Below are 18,101 nucleotides of genomic sequence, written 5' to 3' on the forward strand. Positions count from 1 at the left end.
GACAAGACTTTGATGTTCACAAATTCAATGCAGATGGCATTGTTTTGACTTCCCTATTAGAGGGCCAAACTCAAAGAATATGATATTTTACTCAAGTACAGAACTGAAGCTCCCTGAGGACAAGAACTGAAAAAATGATTAGTTTTTTAATTCCCTCCAACACCTAGCAGAACACATTTAACATAGTAGGTGCTAAAACATCCACAGAAAGAGTAAATCCATTTGACAAACAACTTCGTTATAACAACAGGCAGACATCTGGAGAATGTAGTAGTCAAGATTTAAAATCCTTCTTCATGAAGGAGCCCACGTTCACTTTGCTAGTGGAGAAAGAGTGCAACCGGAGAAAGAGTGCAACCAGAGAAAGCAGAACATTTTTTCTCTGATGTCATCTTTGACATGTCTGTCTATGCCTCCATTTCTTGCGGACGACCCTTAAGGGTACTTTTGAACATAAAGAAACAGCTTATTTATGTTAAAGTACAAGCCACTGAGAAGATGCTTAGTTTACAGTCTATGGTGGTTCTTTATGTTCTGCTGGACAGGGATTAAACAACTAATTTAAATGCTGACTCTGTGTGTTGAGGTAAGGAGTGGAGGAGTTCTGAGGGTCTTAACATTTTTCTGTACACATTCTATTTGTGTATAACGCCTTTCATGTTTTGAAAATATGTTTTACTGTGGAAATAGAGGGATGGATTTCATGGGGAAAAATTACTAAAAGAGGATTTTCAAAGTGCTCATTTCTAAAACGGGAGATATATATGTAAACGTAAGTGTAATACACAGTGTGAAGTATCTGTGTTGAAGTACTGAGACCATATGTAGCTCAGAAGAGGGACAAATTAATTCTGTCAGCTGGGCGCGGTGTCTCACGCCTGTAATCCCAGCACTGTGGGAGGCCGAGGCGGGTGGATCACTTGAGCTCAGGAGTTCGAGACCAGCCTGGCCAACATGGTGAAACCCCACATCTACAAAAAAAATTCAAAAATTAGCCAGGTGCAGTGGCACGTGCCTATAATCCCAGGTACTTGGGTGGCTGAGGCAGGAGAATCACTTGAACCCGGGAGGTGGAGGTTGTAGTGAGCCACGATGGCGCCACTGAACTCCAGCCTGGGCAACAGAGCGAGACTCCATCTCAAAAAAAAAAAAAATTAAATTAAGTTAGAAATTAACTGTCAAAAAGTGAACAGAATTGCATAGGGCTGGAGGTTGAGAGAAAATGAAGGGTGACTGTTGATGGGCATGGGTTCCTTTAGGGGTGAGGGAAATGTTCTGAAGTTGGTTGTGGTGATGGTCACACAACTCTGTAAAAATGCCAAAACCATGAAATTGTACACTTTAAGTGGGTAAATTTAATCTCAATATAAATATAAATTTATTATATCTCAATAAAGCTGTTTATTAAAGGTCAATAAAAAAAGAGAATGGAAAGACCCAATAGCATTGAAGAGTGTGTTAAAGAATGAACAGGTGTTAGCCAGGTTGGGCTAGGGGTGGTGGGGAGGGAAGGGTAGTCATTTAGGCAGATGGAAAAACAAGTTCAAAGACACAATGAAATAGCATGACATGAACAGGGAACTTCAAGTGGTTCAGTATTGAAATAGAGTAGAATTTTGAAAGCAAAAACTAGAAAGATGAGGCTGTAAAAGTGAGGCTGAGAGGTAGCAGGGAGGGGCCAATTCATGCAGTCTTTTCACCAGCGAGGAGGGCTTGGCCTTCATGGTGGAGCTGGTGCCTCGTGATTGGCATTCCACAGCCAGGCTTTTCCTCCTATTCCCTCCTTTCTCCTTAGGGACTTGCTCCGTGAGTTGCTTCAGCTGACTCTCCATCATCCTCTATAAACCTGTTTCCATTTCCCTGCCCCTGTTTTCCTTCTACCACTCTCTAAGACACTTTTCTGGAAAGATCAGTTTATGCCTAATGCCTCACCTTCTGACGTCTTATCCACTTCACAATTCATTGCAAGTAGATTTCTGCTCCAATATCCCACTGAAACTGTTGTAGCAATAACTGGCAGTCCCTTCTGATTCTCAAATCTACAATGCATTGTTCAGTCCTTTTCTTACCTGTTCACTTTGGTTCTTTCTGAAACTCTTTACTCACTTTCATTTTGTGATACCTCTTCATTGTCAACCTACTTCTCTTACTATTCCTTCTGAATATCCTCTGTTCCTAAAAGTCAGCATTCCATAAGGCTCAACTTTAAGTCTGCTCCTCTTCTCATACCTTCTAAGTTGATCTTATTCACTCTTATAATGTTAATTATGACTTATACATAGATATCAACCCAAGATGGAATCTCAATTCTAGTCAATGTTGTCCATTGCCTACTTGGCATCTCCAGATAGTTGCATTCACTAAATATTATTGAATATAATATGCCAAAGTTCGTGCTGTTGTGCTATGACTACCACAAAGAATAAGATACATCTCCTGCCCTTTGGGTCTCTTAGGCTAGTGGAGGAAGCTGAAACCCTATGGTTAAGGATACTTATCATAGGAACCTAGAGGTGCAGCAGTGAACCCAGCCCTGGGAGCCAGTGATGTCTTGGTAGAAGAGGTGATAATAAGACTTAAAGCCTGATAAAGAGGAAAGCACCACTTGGGGACAAAGGGAAAGGGCATTCTAAGCAAAGGCAAATGCACAACTGCAAGGAGCAACTTGGAGCATGCAGGAAAAGGAAACTCAGCAGCTGCAAATTAGTGTGTACACAGAAACTGAAGCAAGTGAGGCTGGAAAGGGAGGCAGAGGCAAAACCACAGAGGGTCTTCAAGGCAGAGTAATATTAAAGAGCTTTGGCTTTATCCAACTGTGTAGATGACAGGAGTGTGTGTAGCTGATGGAACATGAGAGTGAAGTAGTCATATCTGCCTTTTACAAAGAGTATAAAGTGCTCACAGAATGGAAGACAGGTTGGGGACAGAGGGAAAGACTGGAGACAGGAACCAGAAAGAAAGCAACTAGGGAAACATATTCATTTCCATCTTCTTTGACACAGCTGTTGATAGCCATGAAGATAAAATGAGCCTATCATGTCTACTGGGGCCCAATTTTTTTCTGTCTCATACACACATACCATTAAATATAAATACAGTTCATTTTGGGTATTCATTGAAGAATTTCTACTTGCCAGAGGCTCCAACACTGAGCATACATCTACATGATTAATATTAGCATTGTACAGATGGAGTGAAATTTCTTGTCAATGTTTAACATAGTTTGCTTTTTTCCACATTGAATCCCAAATAAGCACACAAGCATCTATTCTGTGTATTGGCACCCCAATGTAGCAAGTCAATCTATATAAACAGCAGTAAAAATGGTTGCTTATACTCACTGTGAATGTTGGGCAGTCAGAGACATTCAGCTCTTGCAAGTTCCTACAGTGGCCTAAATCACATAAGTTACACATCACTAAACTACATATTGCAAATGTTTAAACAAAGTTTTTCTATCCTACATTGAACGCAATGTATTCATTAGAAAACAAACAAAAACCTTGGCAAGTAACATGTTCTAAGTATATGGTTTCTTTTCCCAGAAAAATGGCTTTTTTGGGCATCAGAATTAAAATATATAGACATGTTTATTATTGTTTGAGGATTATAGGAGTAAGGGGAAAAGAGAAAAATATTACTTTGGGAAAAACACTATATACTTAGAGCTTTTAGCTTGAAAGCACTTGAAGAAAACCAACCTGGTTTTTTGTACCTGCTTTTTTATTTTTTTGTTTTCATTTAACGTTTTATTATGAAAATTTTCAAACATACACAAAAGTGGAAAGAATTGTACAATAAATATCTATATAACCACTACTTGGATTCTAATTTATCTTTTACTGTATTTGCTTTATCACATACTCACCCACTCATTCATCTCTATATATATCCCTCAATCATCTTATTTTTGTATGCATTTCAAAGTAAGTTGCAGACACCAGTACACTTCCCCCCAAATACTTCAACATGTATATCATAAATAATTCAGCATGTATAATAATAAACAGAATAGTTGACATGATTTTTTTTAGGTCAGACTTACATAAAATTTATAATGAATTATAAACAGAGAAGTAGAGGGCCAGAGAGGCTAAGTGACTAGCTCTGGGACCAGAGGCCAGTGCACAGCTTATAATCTCTCAGGGAAAATGAGACATGTATACAAATAGCTAGATGGCAAAGTGTTTCACAACAAGTGCCCTGAATCTCAGCAGACAGTAAGTAAAATTCCAAATCTGAGACAGAAGAGAAGCAGCTAGGGAGGCTACACAAACCAGTGATTGGGAGGAAGGCTTGAAGCAAAGAAAAGGGAAGGCATTCTAGGCGGAGACCCCATGAAGCAGGAAAACTCCAGGCAAGAGGTTGATTCTGGTGTTCAAACTGTCACAACGAATAGAAAACACATTTGCTGCTCATAACCACATAGCCCCACGCTAATAACAACAGACATGTTAGTAGTTATAAACCCATTCTGAATATTTATTCCTTTGCCAAGGATGGACTGCATCCTAAGTGATATATGCAAACCAGAAATACTTTCAGAATTTTAAAAAAATGAAAAGAATTGTTAAAAATCTGCACACCCTGGAAGTCCTCAATAATATTTATTAAGGAGAAAACAGATTTCCCAAGCAATATAAGTTTACGAAATAAATGTTCTTACAGAATACAATAGTTATTCTGTTTGTTTGTTTCGTTTTTTTGAGACAGGATCTCGCTCTGTCAGCCACGCTAGAGTGCAGTGGCACCATGTTGGCTCACTGCAGCCTCAACCTCCCAGGCTCAGGCGATCCTTTCGCTTCAGCAACCCCCACTCCCATTCCCAAGTAGCTGACACTACAGGTGCATACCACCATGCCCGGCTAGTTTTTGTATTTTTTGTAGAGACGGGGTTTCCCCATGCTGCTCAGACTGGTCTCCTGGGCTCAAGAGATCTGACTGCCTCAGCGTCCCAAAGTGCTGGGATTACAGGCATGAGCCACCGCACCTGGCCAGAATAGTTATTTGAGAGTAATTCATCAGTTCAACAAATACTTATCAAGGAAATATAGCAGTTAACAAAATAGACAAAAATCTTTTCCCTTAAGGAGTCTACTTTCTAGCGGGGAGAGACTAACAGTAAACAAAAGAAGTTAAATACCGTATCTACTTTGACAGACGGTGGTAAGTGCTATGGAGAAGAAATAAAACAAGAAAAGGGATTGGGAGCACCCAACAAGTTGGAGGAAGTGTGATTTAAAATAGGGCTGAACAGGAAGTTTTCACTGAAAAGGTAATATTTGAGCCAAGAAATGCAGGAGATGATAAGGACAGTGCCATTTACTCCAAGCATCTCTGGAGCCCACACCCAACATGGTTGGTGACTGGGAGACAGAAAAGGATAGAAAAAAAAAGCTCAGGAAGACAACCATTCAAGTCCTACCCTTGTGTGTGCATCTCAAGGCTGTGTTCTTTTAAAAGAAGGAGAATTATTTTAATTTCTTAAATCCGATGTGATGATGAACTACAGGCTTCAGTTTTCATCATGCTGAGTCCTAACATTTGTGACCACTTCTCCCGGGGTGGCCACTGTGAAGCATCTTATGCACATGAGCCTATTTTATCCTCCCAACAATATTAGGAGGTATCATCGGTCCCGTTTTACAGATGCTGAAGATGACCTGGGTTGATACAGTTAAGCAGGTAAGAGAGCCTTGATTCAAACTCAGGGCACAAACATTCGGCCTCTAACCCAGGCAATTAAGAGGGGAAGAAGCTTTCTACGTCACTGTTCTGTGGAACTAGAAGTCCTTTGCCTTAAAAAGTCTGTTCTTACTTGTCAGTAATACAGTGCTTGCAATGGGCCTTAACTTTTATTATATATATTTTTCTCTTCCAACCTAGGGACTCTACGTACCCCAGCTGGATCTCATTGTTCCAGAACTGCATTAGTTAAGATTACCCAAACTTGGATTTCAAAGAAGTACTTTCATTGTTCCATCTGTAACACGAAGTAATTGGGGCCAGCTGGATGTCAGGATGCGTGTGGTTACCATTGTAATCTTGCTCTGCTTTTGCAAAGCTGCTGAGCTGCGCAAAGCAAGCCCAAGCACCGTGAGAAGCCGAGTGAATCATGGCCGGGCGGGTGGAGGCCGGAGAGGCTCCAACCTGGTCAAACGCTACGCACCAGGCCTCCCGTGTGACGTGTACACATATCTCCATGAGAAATACTTAGATTGTCAAGAAAGAAAATTAGTTTATGTGCTATCTGGTTGGCCTCAGGATTTGCTGCACATGCTGCTAGCAAGAAACAAGATCCGCATATTGAAGAACAACATGTTTTCCAAGTTTAAAAAGCTGAAAAGCCTGGATCTGCAGCAGAATGAGATATCTAAAATTGAGAGTGAGGCGTTCTTTGGTTTAAACAAACTCACCACCCTCTTACTACAGCACAACCAGATCAAAGTCTTGACGGAGGAAGTGTTCGTTTACACACCTCTCTTGAGCTACCTGCGTCTTTATGACAACCCCTGGCACTGTACTTGTGAGATAGAAACGCTTATTTCAATGTTGCAGATTCCCAGGAACCGGAATTTGGGGAATTACGCCAAGTGCGAAAGTCCACAAGAACAAAAAAATAAAAAACTGCGGCAGATAAAATCTGAACAGTTGTGTAATGAAGAAGAAAAGGAACAATTGGACCCGAAACCCCAAGTGTCAGGGAGACCCCCAGTCATCAAGCCTGAGGTGGACTCAACTTTTTGCCACAATTACGTGTTTCCTATACAAACACTGGACTGCAAAAGGAAAGGTTTGTACTTTTCTTACTTTTTCATTTTCATGAATAACTTGAAATGCTCTTTGAATCTTATAATCCTCCCTACACCCCACCATGTCTTGGAATTCTTGATGTCACTTCCAACAGAAATCTTTCCCTAGTGACAATGGAATTTACCCCAAGTTTTTCTGGGGTCCAGACTCAAGGCAGTTGGTAATTAAAGGACAATGACAGGAGGGAAGGAGATATCCTCAGGAGGGCAGCCATTTGGGTTCTACTCATTTGCACATCGCAAGCTGTCACTGTAAGGAATTCCTTTCATCTTAACTCCAATTTAATTTAGGTAGGTAAACCAAGGGGTATGAAAATAAGTGCAAATGCCATCTATATAACCTGACTTACACCGATTAAAGTCAAAACATGGTGTGCATCTGTGAGAAGATCACCTCAAAGAGAAAACATCTGCAGAACAGGACTGTGAGAGCACTCTGAGACAGAGTGAAAATGATGGCGCTTCTGTATTTCTTATCACTTAGTCCCAAGGTTTTAATAAATGCTCCTTTTTTTTTTTTTTTTTTTTGAGATGGACTCTCACTCTGATGCCTGGGCTGGAGTGCAGTGGCGGAATCTTGGCTCACTGCAACCTCCACCTCCCGGGTTCGAGCACTTCTCCTGCCTCAGCCTCTCGAGTAGCTGATTTTAATAAATGCCTCTTAACGTCCTATATCTTAATTATTTCCAAATTACCCAGAATAAAACAATAAAAATTTAAAGAACTAAATTTAAAATATTTAACCTGAGAACTATGAGACTAAGGAAATCTTTCTAGAATATTACCTGCTTCCTGCAAATCATTACTGGGTTTTGCAACCGATGCAATCTTGTGCTAGTATTATGCAGGATTTGCACATGCAAGATAAAGTCATGAGCTAAGAAAACAGATGGGAGATTTTAGTCATGCTCTTGACATGTTAGTGAAGATTGATGTCCTCAAAGAGTGGTCTGGGAACTGCTAATCTACACTACAATAACGAACCATGTAACAATGTCTATATGTTTCATTTCTGGCATGGTTTAATAATTTATTTGTAATATTAAATTAAAGCCAGATGTCATTAAGTGAGGTTCATATAGAGCACAGTATCATTTCTTCCACTTATTTTGGGAAATTTTGCCGTGTTTTGTTTCTTTAAGGGCAAGAGAAAGGGGAAGTTCAGAGAGGAGGCCGTGGCTCCTCTCGAGAGAATGTTAGGCAGGAATTTATTAATGTTGTCAGGCAACCTGAACCAGAAGTAAATTTGCTCATTTACCAGCAAAGTCATGCTCAAGCCTTGCCCCAGCGTCCCGCTCCCCTGCCCCCCCACCCCAACTGTAAAGATGGCACCTGGTTAGATCCCACAGTGGCCATGTGGCACAGGGAGGTTTGCTTACCAAGACACCCTATGAACTGTATATAATTCAGTGCCATAGGAGAGCAGTTACATACAGCTTCATAACCTGGGACATGCCATTCTAGGCTCCAGGTACCCACACACACGCTGTCTACAACTTCCAGGAAGATAGTAACATTCCCATTTACAGATGAGGAAAATGAGGCTCAAAGAGGTTCAGTCACTTGACCATGGATCTCATAGGTAAGTAGCAAAGCTAAAAAGTGAATCTTGGTCTACCTGAGCCACAGCCTATGAGCTCTCTACTTCACCCTGCAATCTTCCAGAATTAATCTGAGCATATTCAAACAATCAGCTGCCTCAGCAATGCAACCATTAGAGAATTTCGAAGAGTAAGTAAATGTAGTTTTTCTGTAGCCAGAGTGGGTAGAACTTCCCGGATATTGTTATGGTGAGTCCTTAGTGCTTCATGCTGAAGAGCATGTTTATTAGAATTTCCTTTGTGGTGCTTAGATTGAAAACTGGAATTATATATTTTTAATACTAATACGAAGCTACTCTCCTAGATTTTAGTTAGAATACTTGATATTGCTGAGGATCTAACCTCAAGCTACAGTGAATTTGCACTTGCTGTATCAGGTGTAAATGAGAAAAGTAAATAGTATTAAGTTTATTAATTATCTGAGAAAAATACCATCTATACAAGATGTAAAACTTCTACAATGAGACTACACTGTGTTCTAAGAAGAGATAACATGTGAGGAAATATCTCTTTTTCACTGCTTTTATGCTCTTGGGCCATTCCCTCCCCCAATGAGCCTATTTCTGCTTTTGTGTTTTTTTCCTTTTTTCCCATATTTTTCTCTTGAAAAACATCAGCTTATAAAAATATATTTTTATTGCTTTCTTCAACTTATTGTTGTCTAAATACAACCTTCCAGAAATGCCCCATAAATTCATACCCCCTGCTTTAAAAATACACATTATTTACTGAAACACAGTATAAATAAGGTTTCATGACATACACACTTAGCATATATAATATTAGGTCATCAAAGAACAACTTAAGTTCCTCCAAGTGTTAGTGACTATGTAATTCACAGCCTATTATTTTAGATTATAAGACGAAGGGTAGGCCAGGTGCGGTGGCTCACGCCTATAATCCCAGCACTTTGGGAGGCCGAGGCAGGAGGGTCACTTGAGGTCAGCAGTTCGAAACCAGCCTGGCCATAAAGTTGAAACCCCATCTCTACTAAAAACACACACACACAAAAAATAGCCAGGCATGGTGGCAGGCACCTGTAATCCCAGCTACTTGGGAGGCTGAGGCATGAGAATCGCTTGAACTCGGGAGGCAGAGGTTGCAGTGAGCTGAGATCACGCCACTGCACTCCAGCCTGGGCGACAGAGCAAGACTCTGTCTCAAAAGAAAAAAAAAAAATGAAGGGTAGCTTTGTCTTTTAATACTATCAGTACAAATGGCTTTCACTATGGTTTATATAAATCTAGTGATTCATTTCATCATTTATTTTTCATTTTTTGTTATATTGCTGATTCCCATAAATTCAAAGGGAAGAGTCTTGTTTATTAAATTCCCTTTGGTAGTGCCTGCCACAGAGCCATGTGCTTTAGATTGATGATGATAACTGGACTGCTCTTCTTTATTCTTTCAAAGCAATAATTTAAGCAACCTTTGAAAGTGAAAATACACAGAAGTTAAAAATCATGGCTAGAATTGAAGTGTGACAACCTGAGGCTCTGTACAAGTATACCACATATACATGGTCACACATAGAGAACTTGCATACAGATTCCCCAACTCGGAGTTGAGCCTTGCCCAGCTGATTTGCAATGAGTCAGATGGTATGTATAGGGGACCTAATATGTGCCCATTCAACCACACAGACCTCAATGATCACTATGTATTTTTGCCTTAAATATCTAATGGCAAGAAAAAGAAATAATAGCTTTATTCACTGAGAAACAGGTACTTTGCCAAGAAATCCTAGTGTTTCAAAGGCAATAAATGTGAGACTAATTGAAAGGCATATTTATGCCATATTGAAGTAAATGGATTTTCCAAGAATACGTGAAAGTCAGTTTTTAAACTGCTTTAGCTTCACATTGACCACAATAGTTTACCATTTTTAAGGAGTTATTTTACTTCGAATATCAGATGGGGGAGAATTATGCAGGTAAATTACCCTTAGCTGCCTCCGAAGTTAAGGGCACAATTTTACTACAGCTTGAACAATAGTTAAGAATTTTATATGTGCAATAAACAGGGCCATTTATGTCTCTTTTCTTACTATTACAAGCTTTCAGAGTAGTTCTGAGGTTGCTGTCAACCAATATAGCCTGCTAAATGGGGAAATTACCTGGAGAAATTTCCTAATTTCCTCCTCAAAATCAACAAGATTTGGCTGGAGGAGGAGCAAGCTTGTAAGGGGTAATAATCAAGTAAATATGGTATTTGTTGAGGCATTTACCAAGAATTTGGGGTAGCAGTATATATGAAATGTGCATACCACATAGTACCTGGACTAGAAATAGGGGCATTGATCAAATTCTCCTTCTGGTCTGGGGAAATGTATAGTTATATACTCTTTATCAAAAGCAAACACTTTGTATCAATATTTGCAATATTTGCAATTCTCATTCAAGTTCTAAGGTAAAAGAACTAAAGAATTTTTCTACTTATCAACACAGCAAATGAGATTTTCCTGTGTTTTTCTAAGCCACACTAGTAAAGCCTTTGCTTTGCATTTCCTGGTATTACTCGTGGATGCTATTTTTACCCAGGACTGCTGCTGACAATCCCAAAATGGATTCTGCAGTTTATACTCTTTTTCCAGCACCCACAGATCTGCCACATTGCCTAGGCCTAGTGTCAGGGTATTCTCATAAACATTTTTTTCTACCCATTTATTTGTGGTTAACCCACTTTAGCTTGCCCTACAGTGGTTGCTCTGTCATCCACCCTCATGTCCAGCCCAGCAGATGTGGGTTCAATAAGCAAGTCCTGATAAACAGGCTGCTTTCTAGAACCTAGGAGGTGCTGACTCTGGTGACAAGGATGACCTATAGGTCTTAATGGCTTTATAGGGCCTTAGTGAGGACTCTGGCTTTCATCACAATTAGATGGGAAGTCACTGGAGGCTTTGCTGGGCTTTGATGGAATTTAGCATATGCTAAGGCTTGTTTCATACTGACTTTCTTTGGCTTTAGATATCCCTTTACCCCTTCTCTTTAAGAGCTGATTCTTCAATCATACAGATATAATGGTGACTGAGAAAATGGGGGCAAAAAGAGCATAATAACGTAAATATTATTAAATTTTCCAGAGTTGAAAAAAGTGCCAAACAACATCCCACCAGATATTGTTAAACTTGACTTGTCATACAATAAAATCAACCAACTTCGACCCAAGGAATTTGAAGATGTTCATGAGCTGAAGAAATTAAACCTCAGCAGCAATGGCATTGAATTCATCGATCCCGGTAAGTTCCCCTGTATAGCCCCTTCAATGGGTGGCAAGTGTTCTGTGATTTTTTTCTATGGCAACACTTATACACAGTAAATTTAGTTTAAAAGTAACTGAACTAAATAATAAAGTACAAATTTTAATTAAACATGACACTTATACTAGGAGTTGTTTGGCACTCAGATAAATACTTGCCAAAATGCTGCATTATGAAGTATGTAATACCACATATTACTACCATTTAATTCAGTTAGCCCAAATAGTGTGTTATAGAATAGATTTTTAAAGTAATATATGGCAAATGGTCAACAGTATACTAAAATGAAGTGGGGTTTTTTTGTTTTTTTGTTTTTTGAGATGGAGTCTTGCTCTTGTTGCCCAGGCTGGATTGCAATGGTGTGATCTCACCTCACTGCAACCTCTGCCTCCCGGGTTCAAGCAATTCTCCTGCCTCAGCCTCCCAAGTAGCTGGGATTACCAGCATATGCCACCATGCCTGGCTAATTTTGTATTTTTAGTAGAGATGGGGTTTCATCATGTTGGTCAGGCTGGTCTCAAACTCCTGACCTCAGGTGATCCGCCCACCTTGGCCTCCCAAAGTGCTGGGATTACAGGCATGAGCCACCGCGCCTGGGCAAATGTAGTGAAATTTTTTTTTTTTTTTTGAGATGGAGTCTCGCTCTGTTGCCCAGGCTGGAGTGCAATGGTGCAATCTCGGCTCACTGCAAGCTCTGCCTTCCAGGTTCACGCCATTCTCCTGCCTCAGCCTCCCAAGTAGCTGGAACTACAGGTGCCCGCCACCACGCCCGGCTAATTTTTCTGTATTTTCAGTAGAGACAGGGTTTCACTGTGTTAGCCAGGTTGGTCTCTATCTCCTGACCTCATGATCCGCCCACCTCAGCCTCCCAAAGTGCTGGCATTACAGGCGTGAGCCACCATGCCCGTCCTAAATGTAGCGATTTTTAAAGGGAAATTCAAATTTGGAATTTGAATTTGCTATTCATTAAGCCCCATCTTGTTTAGAATAAATTAGAAACAAACTGCTAAGCACTAAACTCATAAATTAGGATAAAATGTGCTCAAACCGGAGCCAGACATATTATATCTAGTTCTAGATCAAGACCAATTCTCTTTCCCATCCTTCAAATCTCTTCTCCATTTGCTAAGCAAAGCCTCTGGCGAAAATGAGCTTGGTAAATTAAGTAAACACATCGGATTTGGAAAGAACTGAGAATTACTGCAATATTGACCAGATTTATAACATATATAACACAAGTGCCTTCACTAGGCTACTTCAATTTGAAAAGTTTTAACTATGAAAATGATTATTAAAATTATTAATAATGTAATGTAATGTTATAAACATTTTGAGTACAACTGTTTCCCCTGCTTTTCTTTGTGATAATCTAATACCATTAATAGAACATTAGAATTTTAACACAATAAAAGTGAAAAATTAGAATGAACATTCTGGAGCCACAAGGGCATATTTTAGAATTAACCTCTTTTTAAAAATTAGAAAAGCATAATTTTTTAAAATTTCCCAAGGGACAGCAGTATGCTACACTTATACCTTAGCCTGTTACAGATGATGCTAACTTGGGAGTATGTTTGAACTGTGAAGTGAAAAGCAATTTTCATTTTTCAATAAATAAGAATACTACAGACACCCTTCTCCCAAATGAAGTTAGCATTATATTAGTGTGCAAGTCAGTCACTGGTAGCCAGTGTCATGTCCACAAAGCCAGGGTACAGGGTAAAGAATCTGGAAGTGGAGACCCTTTCTTGCAAGAAAAACTCACTTCGACCCACTATGATTCCATCTCCAACCTGACCAATCAGCACTCCCCACCTCCCAAGCCCCTACCTAGCAAATTATCTTTAAAAACTCTGATGCCTGAATGCTCGGGGAGACTGATTTGAGTAATAATAAAACTCTGGTCTCCCGCACAGCCAGCTCTGCACGAATTACTCTTTCTCCATTGCAATTCCCCTGTCTTGATAAATCGACTCTGTCTAGGCAGCGGACAAGGTGAACCCATTGGGTGGTTACAAACTAAAGAATCGCAGGACAAGCAAAAGCCATTCCAAAGATCCTTGGGCAAGTGTCTAATTTCCTTCTGCTGTCATCCACAAGCAAAACTGTAGTTTACCAACTATCAATGCAAACAAGTTTTAAAGCTGTCTCAAAAAAAAAAAAAGATTATAATAGTTATTATATGTCCTAAGTTAAATGTATTAAAGTAATGAGTAACAATGTGGCAATGTTTTACTTACAACAAAACTAGTATACAAAGAAAACTTGAGAAAAATGAGAAGACAATGCAAAGAGATAGATAATAGTGCAAAATGGACTCGCCTTGCTTCTACTGATGTTTTTCACATGTTTCCCATAACTGATACTTTTCATCAGTTGTGGAATTTCCATAATTGCAGGGATTCCTTTTCTGTCCTTAGGATCCCCTGAAGGCCTTTTAATCTTATTCACCAAATGTGTGTTCCTTGCTGACACAAAATGGTCTCTACCATCAGCGGTGGTACTCTTTTTTTCCCCCTTTGTTCTATTCAATCTCAGGAACGTATTTTCTACGTTAATAAATATTTACTGAGCACCTACCAAATGCCAAGCACCTTCCTAGAACAAAAAAAGTTCTTTTGAAACAAAAACGTATCTCAGCAGTTAAGGCAAAATGACCTAAAGAAGTTTTAAAATGAAAGGTCTCCTATATTTCAGGGTCTTTGAGATGAAACCCTGCAAGTAGACTTACTTGAATGATTTTTGCTGTGGTAAGTATACAAATACAGTCGGAGTTGCCAGACTTTAAAAGACGTGAATAACAATCATATAAAATGCCAGACATTGTTGTGGAAAAGACAAAGAAGATACCCTACTAGGGGGTTTTTACCTCCTTTAAGAAACACGAAAACTAGTTTTCTCAAGTGCCTGAATATATATGGTTTAAATAACAATATACAACACTTTCAAAATAAAATCTAGGAATGTTTACAAATGCTTTTAATCTCAAAGTCTAATGTCTTGAGAAAAGTAAATCTGTGAGATCACTGACTCACAGAATTTTAGCAAATAGAAAAAATCCAGTATCTTCAGAGCACAAGGGCTGATCTTTTGTCCCCTACCCGCAAGACATTGCTTGGTACCAAAATAGAAAGTTATTTTTTTAAGGGGGAATTATGGGTTTTTTCTGAGAACAGATAATATGAAAATAGTTAATAGATTGGTATGACCACATATTTTCCTAATTCAAAATAAGGACGCTATGCTCTACAAGAGTATTTTAAAACAATAATGAGATAATGTTTGAAATAGAAACAAAATATTTGTGAGTATTTCTGGAACATCTGGCTGGTCCATATCAACTGGAATACAGATAACCCAGGTGTAGATTTCTTTGCTCTTAGACGGGGAAAAAAGCTTTTTGTTGTTTTATTTTCAGTTATATTTTATATTGGTTTTAATTATCCAACCTCCAGCAAAATTAAATACATATGGATTCAAAGCTGATAGCTACCATAGTTTGCCAAAATACAACCAGATGTTTTCAAAATGTTGGAAAAAATTGTTTTTGGACTCTACAGGAATAGAACCCTTCCCCCAACACCGGGAAAAGGTTGTTTTCTAGGCATTTTCAGGGTTACTGATATCCCAGGAACTGTCAGATCACCACCCGGCACATTTTTCATTTTTATCTGCACTTGCCTTACATGTGAAATATTTTCTTAATTCATGTCTCTTTTTTGTAGCATCTTTTTTTCCCAAGTAAATACCAAAAAAATAAAAATAAAAAGAGCCCAAAATACATTTTTTAAAGCTAACTTAAAACTGAATATTGTATTCTAGTAAAACTAATCAAGGGAAAAGCTTTGAGTAACAATATATTTCACAATTTTGCATTTAGACATGTTTACAGTGGAGAAATAGGATTAAAAACAAAACCTTCTTTCAATCCAGAAATTCTCTCCACAAAGGTAGTAATGAAAGAAAACACTTTCATTATTGACTAAGCATTAAACCAGAATGTGACGCATATCACAGGTAATCCACTAAGAGACTGCAAAGACTCTCACCCCTCTGTAACCAGGCAGATACCACCCATTACAGGAATCTCACCCCTATGTAGCCAAGCAGATACCACCCATTACATACATGTTTTCAGGACAAACAATAACAAGTCCTTAAGGAAGAAGATTTGACAACACCTTTTGTCACACATAATTCATCCTAACTTTACCTGGTAAATGGGGTGATCATCTGTGTTAGCTTATTGGCCTTATTCAGAGAAAAATAAATTTCTATCTTCATGACAGGAGGTAGTTTTGCAACTGGAAGCAAGATCTCACCAAAGTTAGGACCCCACCCTCCCACCAGAGTTGGGAGATGGAGGTACCATCTTCCTTGATGTTTACATTTCAAAGAGATAGCTCCCAGGTCCTTGGAAAAGACATTCTTGCATCATAAAGGTGACAAAAAGCCTATCTAGTCTTCAAAAGGATTTAAAGACATTTCAAAGAGACGAGAAACTACTTATAGTTAAAAGTTTTTTAAAGTAAAAGCTCTGGGAAAAAGGAAGGAAAAGAAATATCTTTATTTTCAAAAGGGAAAATTAAGCCTCTTTTTAAAATTTGTATTTGTCCTTTCAATATACCATACACTGTATTAACTCAATTACTCAGGCTCAATAAATATTTTCTGTTTCCAGCTGCTTTTTTAGGGCTCACACATTTAGAAGAATTAGATTTATCAAACAACAGTCTGCAAAACTTTGACTATGGTGTATTAGAAGACTTGTATTTTTTGAAACTCTTGTGGCTCAGAGATAACCCTTGGAGATGTGACTACAACATTCACTACCTCTACTACTGGTTAAAGCACCACTACAATGTCCATTTTAATGGCCTGGAATGCAAAATGCCTGAAGAATACAAAGGATGGTCTGTGGGAAAATATATTAGAAGTTACTATGAAGAATGCCCCAAAGACAAGTTACCAGCATATCCTGAGTCATTTGACCAAGACACAGAAGATGATGAATGGGAAAAAAAACATAGAGATCACACCGCAAAGAAGCAAAGCGTAATAATTACTATACTGGGATAAGGTAGAAATTGTTCTGATTGTAATTAGTTTTGTATTTTCTATACTGGTATTAGAAAACATATGTTTACATTTAATTAACTGTGTTGCCTATTTATGCAGGGTAATCCAGCTAAAGGAAGCTTTCTTTAATTATGATAAGTATTATTGTGACTATTATAGTAATCAAGGGAATACTGTCATTCTGCTTGCCTGTCCATTTGTGGAAGAGCATCTGGTGATATGCAATTCCACACTGGTAACCTGCAGCAGTTGGGTCCTAATGATGGCATTAGACTTTCATAATGTCCTGTATAAATGTTTTTACTGCTTTTTGAAAATAAAGAAAAAAAAAAACTTGGTTCATGTTTACATGCCTTTCAATAGCTGTTTGTGCATACCTAAAGATGATCAAAATGATTTTATACAAATGCTGTTATAATAAAATGTCATTCCCTACCCTTCTACTTTTTATCAGTAAGTCATCTTATACATTAAATAAATTTCCATTTCTGATTTCTGTGCATTCCAAAATGAGGTCCTGATAAATCCAAATTCTCAACCACTCTTCACTGATCCTTGCAAAGTACTGTCAAGCTAGACCTGAAAAAGAATTGTCACAAACAATAAGTAGAGAATGTGAGAATTACATTGGAAGCTGGTTGGAAGCTAGGACCCTGATTAACAGCTGTAGATGGTGTGAAGCATGAGCCCTGAAGTGGTATAAATACTGGTGAATGTGGAAACACCATTTTTGTTTGTTTGTTTTTGTTTTTGTTTTGAGCAGGGTTCATACTGGGAATCCACCTGTCCGCGAGAAAGGGCCCTTCCTGCTAAGCTAATATGTCGAGGAGCATAAAATAAAGAATGAAATTAGGATTTGGGGGCAGTATTTGGGATGAAGACAGAATAAAATATAGGAAATAATATGAGGCCACTGAGGGAGGAGGTGGTGCCCAAAAGAAGTCCCCTGATTTGGGTTTGCAGGTTAGAATGAGCTCACCTAGAGAACTAGATCACCAGCAAAAGAGGAAATCAGTGGAGGATTTTAGACCCTGATCCCATCAGTTTGCATTTAGATAGTCATATTCTACAGAGAGAAAAATAAAGCGAAAAGAAATATACGCATGTCCTTAGTGAGATACTACTTTTTCCTTTTAATATGCATTTTCCTTTCATACTGAGTTGAATACATTTTCATTTATTGTACCAAGGTATTCCTACAAAGTTTAGCAAATAACCACCTTATCTGATACCTGCACAAACTCCCAAAGCATGGAAGATGGTATATAACAAATAGTATTAGGCATTTTTTTTTTTTTTTCTGAGATAGAGTCTTGCTCTGTTGCCCAGGCTGGAGTGCAGTGGTCCAAT

General features: G+C 38.7%; 2 protein-coding genes across 6 annotated transcripts in view; one reads left to right on the top strand and one right to left on the bottom strand.

Moving 5' to 3' along the window:
• Window positions 1–17,261, top strand: part of LRRC17 (leucine rich repeat containing 17) — a 32,830-nt gene extending 15,569 nt beyond the window's left edge. Inside the window, exons 2-4 of the mRNA XM_054494970.2 lie at window positions 5,887–6,793; window positions 11,496–11,651; window positions 16,354–17,261. Coding sequence (XP_054350945.1) covers window positions 6,022–6,793; window positions 11,496–11,651; window positions 16,354–16,751 — 1,326 coding nt within the window. The 5' untranslated portion in view covers window positions 5,887–6,021 and the 3' untranslated portion in view covers window positions 16,752–17,261. The remainder of the gene's footprint in view (window positions 1–5,886; window positions 6,794–11,495; window positions 11,652–16,353) is intronic.
• The window catches only part of FBXL13 (F-box and leucine rich repeat protein 13), a 269,907-nt gene that overhangs the window by 127,009 nt on the left and 124,797 nt on the right, over window positions 1–18,101 (bottom strand). For all 5 annotated transcript variants that reach the window (XM_063667682.1, XM_054494956.2, XM_054494957.2 and 2 more), the window contains one exon: window positions 3,342–3,394. In XM_063667682.1, the coding sequence (XP_063523752.1) occupies window positions 3,342–3,394 (53 nt within the window). The remainder of the gene's footprint in view (window positions 1–3,341; window positions 3,395–18,101) is intronic.

The sequence above is a fragment of the Pongo pygmaeus genome, chromosome 6 (assembly GCF_028885625.2).
Source record: "Pongo pygmaeus isolate AG05252 chromosome 6, NHGRI_mPonPyg2-v2.0_pri, whole genome shotgun sequence".
Lineage (NCBI taxonomy): Eukaryota > Metazoa > Chordata > Mammalia > Primates > Hominidae > Pongo > Pongo pygmaeus.